Source organism: Cyprinus carpio, chromosome B12 (genome assembly GCF_018340385.1).
Source record: "Cyprinus carpio isolate SPL01 chromosome B12, ASM1834038v1, whole genome shotgun sequence".
Taxonomy (NCBI): domain Eukaryota; kingdom Metazoa; phylum Chordata; class Actinopteri; order Cypriniformes; family Cyprinidae; genus Cyprinus; species Cyprinus carpio.
Genome location: NC_056608.1, coordinates 5,471,803 through 5,484,763, shown reverse-complemented (window position 1 = coordinate 5,484,763; position 12,961 = coordinate 5,471,803). Strand labels below are relative to the sequence as shown.

The 12,961-nt window shown below is 35.1% G+C and overlaps 1 protein-coding gene across 5 annotated transcripts in view; it reads left to right on the top strand.

Moving 5' to 3' along the window:
- The window catches only part of LOC109063877 (protocadherin-15-like), a 192,879-nt gene that overhangs the window by 12,418 nt on the left and 167,500 nt on the right, over positions 1-12,961 (top strand). For 3 of the 5 annotated variants that reach the window (XM_042735018.1, XM_042735017.1, XM_042735016.1), the window contains exons 2-4: positions 770-881; positions 11,770-11,784; positions 12,127-12,192. In XM_042735018.1, the coding sequence (XP_042590952.1) occupies positions 791-881; positions 11,770-11,784; positions 12,127-12,192 (172 nt within the window). In that variant the 5' untranslated portion in view covers positions 770-790. The remainder of the gene's footprint in view (positions 1-769; positions 882-11,769; positions 11,785-12,126; positions 12,193-12,961) is intronic. The other 2 variants (XM_042735020.1, XM_042735019.1) reach the window with 1 other exon arrangement.

The window sequence follows — 12,961 nt, the reverse complement described above, 5'->3', positions numbered from 1 at the left end:
TTGTGAGCACTATTGTCTCCGTCATTCAAGAAAATGGACCTTTTTTAAAAATTGCTATTGATTTGGCCACACTATCTATATTCTCTCAGATGATGGAGACTCTTATCATTGTAAGATTCACTTATGACTCGGTCTCCTCTGATTAGTCATAATATAAATAAATTGACCTTATTCCTCTAGGAGCAAAGCTTATCTCTTCCTTCCATCCAAACCTGTCAAAGCATGTTGGTCTTTGAGTCTTTTCCAGGAAGGAGTTCGTTGACCCCTCAGACATGTTACAAACTTCAAAGCTGCACTTTGCTGTGGGTTGTTATATCTCTCACAAGAAGAACGCTATCTATCTCTCTGCTCACTTCAAAGGGAAAGGTTATGTGTGCAGCAAATGCTTTCTGCCCATTGTTATTACCAAGGATTTCAGTTTGATGCAACATCCCCAAAGCCAAACTCTATTATTTTTATGATGTAAAATGACTCGGGTAATTATGGCTGGGAAATTGACTTTCATTGTCTGTTTTGATACCAGAATTAATTATAATGTTCAGTGAGTAAACTTCAAAGTCCTTGGGATTGCTTTTTATGACAAACGGTAAATAATTTTCTCAAAGAGATGAAAATCAAACGGTCACTTGGCATCTGAATCCCCCTGGGGTCTGTCTAGAAATGCACCGGCTACCAATTATGCGACTTATTACTCATGCGTCTTAAATGGTGCAACCGCCATTATGCGAGAGAAGCACTTCATCCGTAATCTGTCTCTTTATGTTCACAGGAGAGCATGCTGTAATTGAAGATGCGCCAGAGGTCGTGGCTCTTTAAATGGTTGGGAATCGGCATTGGTGTTCTTCTGCTCACCGCTGCTAGCTATTCTCAAGATTCAGATGGTAAGTTCTCCCTCACAAATTTTCCTGACTGTCTGGCATATTCAATATTCCTGCTTTGGAGTGATCAAATTTAGATGATGATATCTGTGTTTTCCAAAACTCATAAGATTGCTTCATAAACTGGTGAGCTGCCTCTGTAGGCGCACTCCTGATGTTCCAGAAGGTAGGCAGCATGAATATGAAGCATTTCAGAATGCATTGCAACAAGCTCAGTAAAAAGCAAGCAATGTGAGAGAAATGTTGATTAGAAATATAAATAATTAAATACTGAAAAGTAGCAGTAAAATGTGATTCATTTCAAAGAGGCGCATTTTGCTCAAAAAAGAAAAAACAAACAAAAAAAATAATACTGTGTGTAACATTGTAACAGTCAATGTGTGTGAATATAACACAGGCATCAGTTGTTACAATGTTACACACTGTTTGATTTTTTTTCATCTGCACTGTATCATATGCATTACTAGTAGGAAATGTTCACCTCTGCAGAAACCATAATGACTTGGGATGGCAGTATGATAGATTCTAATTTCATGTAGGAAATTTGCACAGTAGACCCTCTTCTCACTCAATCTATGATGACGCATATCCTTTCACATCGGACACCACTGGAATTTAATGTATTTCCTTTGTGTTGCTTAGATGTGCTCTTCCTAGTGTTTTATCGATGTAGCACACTGATATGAAAGTGGAGAAATTCTATATATTGATCCCTTACCTGCAAAGAGTTGGAAAATGCTTTTTCACTCAGTCTTCAAATCAGTAATCTTTCTTTTATTTCTCTTGAACACACTCTATACATGTCATTTTTTTGGGTACAAAATTGGGTACAAAAAAGTATTTTTTTTTCCTCTTATCTACAGTGTTAAATAAATAGTTAACCCCAAACAAGGCTTTTCTGTTATTTACTGACCCTCATAACATTTTTTGGGACCAATATCTTCCTCTCCAATGAGCTGTCACCTCCAGAACTGCTAAATGAATCATTCTTTTGAGCTGGTTGTCAATGAAGCATTTGAATGATTCATTTTCATATTGAACTGATTTGTTCATGATTCAGCCTTCACTGTATAGTCTCTGCAGTTAAGATCTCACTATAAGGGAAGATTACCAGTAAATTTTGACTTTGGAAACTTTAAGTGTTACAGACTGTTTATGGTTATTTTGGTGTTTATTTTTTTAGAAGCTTGTTAGAATGTATAACTAAAATATATTGCCAAAAGTAGATGGACTCCTCCCTTAATGGTTTTGGAAGCTGTACAATGTTTTAAATCTTAATGCTGCACCAAGCAGTGACATTCTGGAGAATTATGGGCTGCCAACTTTGTGGCAACAGTTTGGGAAGGGCCCTTTTTGTTCCAGCATGACATTTTCCCCTGTGCCCAAAGTGAACTCCATATAGAAATGATTTACTCTTTGTCCTCACCAAAATGACAGGAGTAGCCAAACTCGAGCTGGAATTGGCCGTACAGTGTATTACTTCAACATCACTAAGCCATACATTTATCCTACAATTAGTCTGTCTGGGTTGAAGACAATTTGCATTTGACCTCCAGGTTTAATGAAGATAAAGGATATTCCAGACTAAACATTGATTTATTGGTTCCACCTTTTTTTCCAGTGTGGAAACTTTTGTAAATGGATCTTTCAAAGAAAATTGTAGAGTTTTTTAGGTGTTTGATTAATGTTTGCATGAGATTGTAGAGTTTCTTGTGGTAGTTCAAGGTGATACAGAGCAGGCATGCATTGCCATATTTTCTAGTAGATTGCATTTTTTATTTTATTTTGAGAGGAAAAAACAAATAAACAGGTAAGTTGTATGGAATTCGAAACATAAAAAAAAAAAAAATACAAGTAAAAAACAAACATAAATTTTACATTCATTATAAACAACATTTATTATAAAAGCTAAACCTAAATTTATTCAAAGAGAAACTGGAACTACCAGTGTGTGGTAGTTAAACCCATGTTTTGAATGCTTGAGGTTAATTGCATTTTATTAATTATTTTGAAATATATAAAGCCCCTAAGGCTACATGGTGATAAACGTAAAATGAAATGGGAGGGGAAAAATATTTTAAATCTTTTGCATTCTCTTGAAATTTTGCATTCTCCCAACAAACTTCTCATTCAATTGCAAAGCTTTTGTGGTTGAATTTTATTATGAGGTGGGAGGAATGCAATACTTTTGCGAGAGACTGCACGTTTTACAAGAGATTGTAAAAGATTCTCAGGGGAATGCAGAACATCTGCAAGAGAACAACAATTTTTCAAGAGAACGAAAATGTTTTGCGAGAGAACATGTTTCTTAGGTGAATGCAAAATGTCTGCAAGAGAATGCAGAGTTTCTTGTGGAAATGCATTGTGTTTGCGATAGAACACTGTTTTCAGAGAACGCAGTTTCTCAGTGGAACGCAATATGTTTGTGAGAGTATGAACTAAGTTTGCAAAAGAAGGAAAATGTTTTTGCGAGATAATACTAGAAAACCCAAATGTTTTATCAGAGAACTAAAAAGTATCTTTCTTGGAGAAACGCAATACTTTTGCGAGAGAATGCTATATATATATATATATATATATGTATATACACACACACACACACACACACACACACATATATATACATATATATATATATATTAGATGATAAAAAAGTGACTTATATTCTGAAATATACAGTAGATCTCATTTTGCTCTTAGGCATAGCTGAAATGAATCGGAGCTGCATTCCAGTATACACCAGAACTCATTCAGCTTGATAGCAGCTTTAGAATCAGGCAAAAACCAACAGTGAGGATCATTTACTGTCATCCTGTTATTCTGAGAGCAGACTCTACTTTTTCCTGACTTTATCTCTCAAATGATGTTTCACTCTCCTGAGGTTCCTGTCCATTACAAGGAGGTCTAGAGAGAGCTATCTCTAAGCATTCCCATTCATCTTGATGGCAGTAGCTCGGCTGGCATATTATTTAAAATAAATGCCTAATTTTCCATTGAGAAACATGCTTTTTGGAGCAGGTTATTTGCAGCTGCTAAGAGGACCATGCTTTCAACCTTGACCTTTTGGTCCACTATGTTTTGATTCCATTAGATTTTGCATGTTCTCTGGCGGATTCTTACTCTTGAGGACTTGAACTGAACAGCTGACACTTCCCATATTGCAGTGTGGCTAACAGGCTAAAGTTGCTAGTGGAGTTGGCCTCGTACACTCTATTCTCATTTGAACCATGACCACTAGAGTTCGACAGTCCAGCTTCTCAAGTGCTTGCTCTCTCTCGCCCCTGAAGATTCGGATGTGCCCGCTCTGTTCAGGGACATGGTTCAGCCAGAGTAGGTCAGCTACGCATGGTGTCCACTGAATGCTAACTAAGAACAAGGGCAAGATTCATTCCAAGAAATATAATCTCATCCATTTTTCATCAGGCTATACGAATTCGCATGCTTCATTGCTAAACATTTCAGAGGTCATTAGAATTTCAATAATGTTTCCCTTCAGGGACGCCACACGATGTGAGTCAACATGCTTATATTGTATCAGGTCAGAGCTGTTCATAATGCATAATATGCTGCAGACCCATTGGAGTTGATGAGAGATTTTTCAGTGCAAAAGAGGTCAGTCTTCATATAAAGACTTAAAAGTAATTTAAAGTAAATTTGGCTTGTGGTTTAAAGTAATGAGCAAAAACCAGTCCATTATTGTATGTGTGCCATCACTGCAGTTCTCTCCATACCGTCCTTCCAATCACTGCATCCTGGAATGCAGTAAAACCCAGAATGGTTTCAGTTAAAATTAGAAAACACTTTTGTACTTTCTTATTCAAAAAAAAAAAAAAAAAAAAAAAATTAAATTGATTGGAAGTTTTTGCTGAGCGTAGTAATCTTCACACTTATTTTCTGTTGAGTGCTGTGACTTAAGCACAAGGGCAGATTGACGTATAGGATACGTGAAAAGGGCCGATCAGCAGATAGTAGTGAATGGCTCCCAGTGGAGACATCCATCCCACTCAGTAGGTAGAAGTTCAGATCTTTAACCTTAGCTGTGATGGATGTGTCCCGCTGGACAAGCAGCCATGTGCTGCAGTGTGTTGACGTGGATGTCATTCCCGCATCGCACTGTCCTTTTATTGTTCTGGAGTTTCTTCATAAACCCTGGGGCAATAAAACCATTTACCAGAGAAACTCAGATTCTACAGCTCAGGGGCCACTTTTAGAAAATGCAAGGTGTCCAGGGGCCAGTGAATAAAATGACCTGGAAAAAAATAAATAACACTAAATGGTCTGTCAATCTGTCTGTCGTCTTTCTATCTTTATCATATCTCTATCTATCTATCTATCTATCTATCTATCTATCTATCTATCTATCTATCTATCTATCTATCTATCTATCTATCTATCTATCTATCTATCTATCTATCTATCTATCTATCTATCTATCTATCTGTCTGTCTGTCTGTCTGTCTGTCTGTCTGTCTGTCTGTCTGTCTGTCTTTTTGTTTGTCTCTGTCTCACTGTCTATCTATGTGTCTGTCCGTCCATCCATCCATCCATCATCCATCCATCCATCCATCTATCTGTCTGTCTATCTATCTATCTATCTATCTATCTATCTATCTATCTATCTATCTATCTATCTATCTATCTATCTATCTATCTATCTATCTATCTATCTATCTATCTATCTATCTATCTATCTATCTATCTATCTATCTATCTATCTGTCCGTCCATCCATCATAATTGAAGAATAAACAATATACTTGCTTGAATAGTCTAGAACAGTGATCTCTCATCTCTCATAATTGGAGGCAATGATTTAGGAATCAGTCCATTTATTTGTTAAATTGTCTGTTTTGCTGTCAAGCTTTTGACATTCGGGTGCTATTTTCTTACATTTTTGCTGTTACATAGAACACACACTGTTTCACAAATGCCGCAAGCAGTCTGTCACTATGCACAAATCACTGATGACAGCATTTGCAATTGCTTTACAATTATTATAAAGGGAATATGAATTGTGAAACATTTTGTAAAATAATCTGATTACACAACCACTTACAGTTTTTCTCAGTCACTTTGGTGCATTTCTCAAATCAAAAATGAAATTCTCAAAACTACTTGTACAACCTCCACATCATCTAGTCATTTATACACATCATAAAACCAGTTTCTCATTCTTTTGAGCAAGTTGCGATTGCTTTTGTACATTCATGCAATTGATTATGTACATTTATCTGCAGTTTCCTACATTATCAGTTGCTAATGTCATGTTGCTCAAAATGTATTATTTTGTATATAGTTTTCTGTGCAGTAGTCTTACCCCTCAGAACATCTAGTCGTTAGTTCATTGTATAAGTCATTGAATGCAAAATGGTTCATCTAGTTGTCATAAACTGCCAAGCAAAATTTATTTATTTATTTATTTATTTTACACATTATTATTAGACTTTTTGTAAATTTGGCATGCATTGTGCAAGTGAATCTAGATAAAGAGAATGTAGATAAACCAATGATAAAGCATTTCTCTGAAATAGCTCAAAGGTTCATCTCATGAATCTTCAGTTGGAAAGCATATAGTGTATAGACAGAGGACAACACAAGAGTTACAAATTCTGACAGTGGACTTATTTTTTATTTTCATCTTTGTGCCCATATTTATTTTTCCTTTTCTATATCACAATAACATTGTAAAGGGTTTATTTTTTATTTTTTGGGTTTTTTTTTTGTTTTGTTTTGTTTTTTGGTCAGACCACTAGTAAAAGTGTAAGTAGGAATTCTATCCAGTCTCTTTCAATCAATATCCCACATACAGTAATGTGTAAATTTGTACTTTTGAAACGGATATAAAGCATACATAAGCATATGGTATACTGTTCAATACAGTAACTGTCATCCAAAATGTTGCCATAGTTTACATCAGAACATCCCTCCAGAGTACACTGTTATATTGACAACATGACAAAGTAATTTGACTGTCTTATCCGTACACAGTGACACAAGGCCTTGTCATTTTGATGGCACTGACATGTTCATTGACACAGATATTTATTTTTGAGAGATGAACTAAGGATTTTGAGCAAGAGACTGGCTTTTGCAGCTAATCCATGGTGTTTTGCTATTTGTACGAGTTGTTTTGAGAAATGCACTCATTGTTTTGCAAATGTCAAGGATGATTCGAGAAATGTACCAAAGCGACTGAGAAAAACTGTAACTGTCATTTAAATAAACTGTAAGTTTTGCAGCCCAGGGAATCTAAATAGTGCGACATAACCAAACTAGACCACTAATGTTATGAATTATTGGGCCGCTGACAGCTTTGCTTATTGTAAAGGTTATATTGTAATATATTATAAAGTGTTCTGGTTTGACATGTCACAACACTTAATTCTCAAAAGATGTCCGAATTGTTATGGGGGGATTCATTTGATAATACCTACCATATACTGTTCAATTATCTTCTGTTTTCCTTAATCTTCCATTACCATAATATACTGACTTCCATAATCTTGAGATATGCATAGTTATTATGTTCAGGTTTAAAATAGATTTATTGCTTCACTATATATACTGTAGAGCCATAAATTCAATTAAAAAGATCTTAAAATAATATTCCATACAACCTACTGTGCAACATTCACAACCCATACAAGATGAAGGGATTATTCATCTTCATACACTACAGATGAATTATCCTTAATCACTGTTATTCAAACAGGCTGCAGTCATACCAGTAGGTACACGGATGCAAGTGATTCAAGAGCAGGCATACATGTGTATTTACTTTTTCCATCTATATGGCATCCGACATAAAAATAATGAATAATAGGCACTTTCCTTATGCAGCGAAATCCTTTGATTAGTGTTAAACCTGGCCATGTGGTCAGAACAAATTTTAAAAGAACACAACTGGATATGAAATGTAAAGTGTTTTAAATTTTAAGTCTTTCTTGTTTCCATCTTGTTTGCACCCAGTCGGTGTCATGTAACATGTATGATCATCATTGAGATAATTCAATCTGCGTTGAGTTGTTAACGTCTGTAATCACATCTTGAGTAATTTTTACAAAGCCGTCAGATCAGAGTAGTCTCAGGTGCTTCATGGAAGCCGTTATAATTTATAGGCTTTTTGCATGTGTTTATGTAATAATGCTTATTTACATTTTATACAGCAGAAGGGAGAAATGGCAAATAAAGTGTTTAGTTTAGATATTGAGGTAGATTTTGTGTCTGTTTGTACTGATTAAAGCAAAGAGTACACTAAAAAGAATAACAATTATACAATTATATATATATATATATATATATATATATATATATATAGATACATACATACATACATAATATATATATATATATATATATATATATATATATATATATATATATATATATATATATATATAGATACATACATACATACATACATACATATATATATATATATATATATATATATATATATATATATATATATATATATATATATATATATATATATATATATATATATATATATATAAACATACCGAAAATTACAATAAACCTTACTGGGCAACCAAAATTTTTTAAATGTTCACATTCTGTATTTGTGGCTCTTCAGAGATCTGATTCCTTCCTGTGTGGTTGCTTGTTGCTGAGTATTGATTTCTTCTGTGATTACTCCCATTGGCTCCTCTCCAAGCTTTCAGAGGTGTGTTATCTTATCTAAGGCATTCGTAAAACCGACCTCAGAGTCTCACTTTGACACCCTTGATTTTGCTGTGAAATCTGGTCCCATACTTAACTTTTTTCTTTCTTCATATAATCACCCTTATATCATTCTAGCATGGCTTTTGTTTTGTGTGGAACACAAGGAGATATTATACAGAATGGTCACACTTTTCCATACACTGAAGGTAGAAATGGGGAAACTAAGCTCCAAAAATGAAAAAAAAAAATTTTACTAAAATTTGATTTGTTACTCAAGCAAAGCTAAGACATAATGGGAATGATTATTTTAGAAACATGGAATATAGTGCACAAGTTGTATGGACCAGTGTCACTTTAGTATCATCAGCGTATTATTTTTTATTAGCATTTAAAAATATATTATTTTCTATTTTTCCATTTTTATTTTAATTTTAGTTTAAATATTAGTAATTGCATAGTAATAAATTAAAGTATTTCCTATATTGTTTTTTTATAGTATATATGATTCATATATTTCTAATCTCATATTTTGTTGAGTATTTGATTAACAATTTTAACTTCTGGGAGAACTATGCCTTTAAGAAAGTCATAATTGTTTTCAAACTTCAGAGACTACAGAATCTCTATGCTGTGGTAGAGTTCTCACCTCTGCTGAAGCTGAGAGAAATTTAGGTCACCTCTAGGCTAAAAGAAACTAAGGAAATAAAAGCTTATTACCCTTTTTTTGGTCTAGGGTGCTATTTGGAAAACCATTTGTTCCAAGTTCATCAATGGTAATAACTCCGTCTCTGCCTGAGTCATGGTTTTCCTATGCTTAGTATAAAAGGGCCCCCACAGCCATGAATCTTTAATGGCGACACCAGATAGTTGGTCTTTCCTTTGAAACCCTGCTCACCATCATAGGCCCAGTTGCTAAGAGAGACCGACTTGCCTCGGTTTAATGTGTCAGCACTTCTGATGTTACGTAAAGCCACACAAATGCTATCAGTCTCTAATTCATGAGCAGCAGGCCAGAGACAGGCCTTGGAGATGCAAGCACAGATACAAACGGCTGTCGCCATAACACAGAAAACCAATCCTGAGAACTTTTACTGTAGACTTGACCTCCATTTGCACTTTAGACTATAGACCTTTGTGTAATGGGACAATTAATTGCCCCCGCTTTGTATAGCGCTCCCATTTTGTTCATAATCACTGATCTGTGTTGCAGAATTCATGGTGTCGTTTTTGTGTGATTTATATTCTACTGTCGTCTTCTCATAACTTGCCATTCCTTTTTAGACAAAGGTGTGCAGGGAGGAGAAAAGCCAGCGGGTTGAGACCGGATTCCTCCTGCTAACAACAGCAACCACTGGCAGTCGTAGATCTCGTCATGCCTACCGTGAAGGAGCATGTTAATCAAATCAGTCACTCAAGGACTGCAGCGTAGCACTGTCTCATTGCTTGCCACTGTAAATCAAGAGAGCGGATAGTCAGTTCTTGCAAAGCTGGGGTAAAATACAGCATTTAAGCAAAATGCAGGTCTACATTGAAGCTAAAAGCAACATTTGTTAGATTAGTCAGTTTTTTTGTTTTGTTTTATAGAGTTTTTTTTTTTTCTTTTTTTCTTTTTTGCAGCTTCTTTTGACAGTGAAATGTCAAAGTATGATTTTTCATGTCATATCAAGATGCAACTTGTCTGTAGAACATTTGCTAATGGCAAGGCCATGGATCTGAAAAATGCCATCTCTATTGTCAGGAACAATTATATTAGTGTCAATCATGTCTTTGTTGTTCTGCTGATGTAGAAATTGCATCAGACTAAAACTGTTTTTCGGTCCACTTACATAGGTTTTAAGAAATGGGACTTGTTTACAATCATTATCCTTGTCGGTCCTGAAACAAAATGACCTTAACCGATTGGGAGTTGGGGTGTGAAGAATTCTCATCAATCTGTCAGTTGATTTTAGAGTTAATAGTTAAGGTTGGGGGTTGGGATAGGAGTACATTTTCATCCAGCTGATTGTCATAAGGGTTTGAAGAACATTGTTATTTTCCCTGTGCTTGTAGACTGAAATGGTTAAGGGTATGGTTGGGGAGTTGATGGCTATTATGATAATAATCCTATCCCAACCCTCAACCTTAACCATTAACTCTAAAATCAACTGACAGATTGATGAGAATTCTTCACACCCCAACTCCCAATCAGTTAAGGTCATTTTGTTTCAGGACCGACAAGGTTAATGATTGTAAACAAGTCCCATTTCTTAAAACCTATGTAAGTGGACCGCAAAACAGTTTTAGTCTGATGCAATTTCTACATCAGCAGAACAACAAAGACATAATTGACACTAATATAATTGTTCCTGACAACAGAGATGGCATTTTTTGATACAGATCTAGGTACATTTTGTCCTAATTGGCAAAATCACGGACACTTTGATTTCCAGCTACTGTACTTTGTAACCATGATTTTGCCAAGTAGGACATTCATGAATCAACATTTCAGTTGGTATTATAATTAAATAATTTAGAACCAGTGGGGATCGGGATTCAAATGTTTGAAAATAAGTCTTAAATAATTGATATTATGCACCATAATCATAATTTGTGTGAAGTGGAAAACAAGTTGTTGGTGTTTTACTGCCACTAGTGTTAATTACAACAGGAAAGTGCAGTGACTTATATGCATTTGCAAGTTTTTGCAAAAATGTAGGTAGAGGAATGTTTTTCCAGATAGCCTATGTTGATTTTAGGGGTTGTTAATTTTTAGGAGTGAGTTTAGGATTGTATATGTTTGACAGGAATGTTATCCAAAACCATTTGTGGTCTGCTTTGCTTTGGTTTTTCCTGAAGCAATGTCCTCATTGGTGTTCATTTTCAACATCATTTCTTTCAACCAGTCAGTTTTCAGGGTTAAGTTATTAACTTATTAACTCATAATTTCCATTTCCAGCAACATTTCCTACTTTTGCAAATTCACGGTCATCTTGAGGACCACCAGAAAATAAATGTACTCGAGTGAACACCACTTGCTAGTAATACTACATGTCTTCTGAATTTTTCCATGTATATGTCTCTTTCTGTTTGGTTATTTCCTCTGTCTTATCTCACAAGCATCGGAGGAAAATTTGATTTTGTGCTTCTTTTTTCTTCTGTCTCTCCCAACCTCTCTGTCACTCCATCATTCTCCTGCTCTCTGCCGATGACACTATCTATGACTCCAGACTGGCAGTATGAGGGTAAGACGATGTATCTTATCTTTCCTTCTCTTTTGTTCTCTCATCAGGCATGAGAGCACAACTCTATTAACCCTTCGCAACCCCAGTGGTAACAGCTCTCTCTATACACATAAAGAAGTCATTTTTTAAATCTATCTTTGACTTGTGCCCCTCCCGGTCCCAGCAGTGGATAGGTTACAGTACTCGTATATCCTTTTTTTATGTGCAGGTTGTGTGACTTAATGTGAGCTGAAATTGAAATGTCTTGTTTAGTATGAGTTACGTTGCAGTCTAGACTTGATGAAATTCTGATGTTTTTTTTCTGTTCCTTTTTTCCATTCATTCTGTGCCCTTGCTTTTCAGAGTGCAAGCTTTCCAGAACAGGCCCGCCTGCAACCATTGTAGCCATAGATGAGGAGAGTCCAAATGGTAGGTCTATATTATTGGTTTCTTTTTTTATCCGCATTTCATTAAACTAAAATGAAGGACAAGGTTTTGAAAGAATGTGGTCAGAATTCAGAACAGCATTTGAGTTTAATCATGAAATTCAAGTCTGTTTTGTTTTGTTTTTGCTTAGTTTAACTTTAAAAATATGAGGTGGACAGTTTTCTAAAAATGAATTGTGCTTGCTTAGTGCAACATTTACTGGCACAATTTTTGCTGTTTTGGTACTGATTCACTAAAGGAATTATGGCAATAAAGTAACAGCACAAACATGTCCATAAAATGCATGCTGAATGCAATTTGCGTGTTGCAGTTCCCAATTTTGCAGGTATGTTGCTAGTTGCTTAGAGTGCTTAGTTGTGAGGGTTCTTGTTCACAAGCTTACGATTTGATTGATTTGATTCTGATTTAGTTTGATTAAATTATGATTAATTTAAAGGGGTCATATGATGTTGCTAAAAAGAACATTATGTTGTGTATTTGGTCTAATGCAATGTGTTTGTGGTTTAAGGTTCAAAAAAACACATTATTTTCCACATAATTTACAAACCCGATTCCAAAAAAGTTGGGACACTGTACAAATTGTGATTAAAAAAGGAATGGAATAATTTACAAATCTCATAAACTTATATTTTATTCACAATAGAATATAGATAACATAGCAAATGTTGAAAGTGAGACATTTTGAAATGTCATGCCAAATACTGGCTCATTTTGGATTTCATGAGAGATACAGATTCCAAAAAAGTTGGGA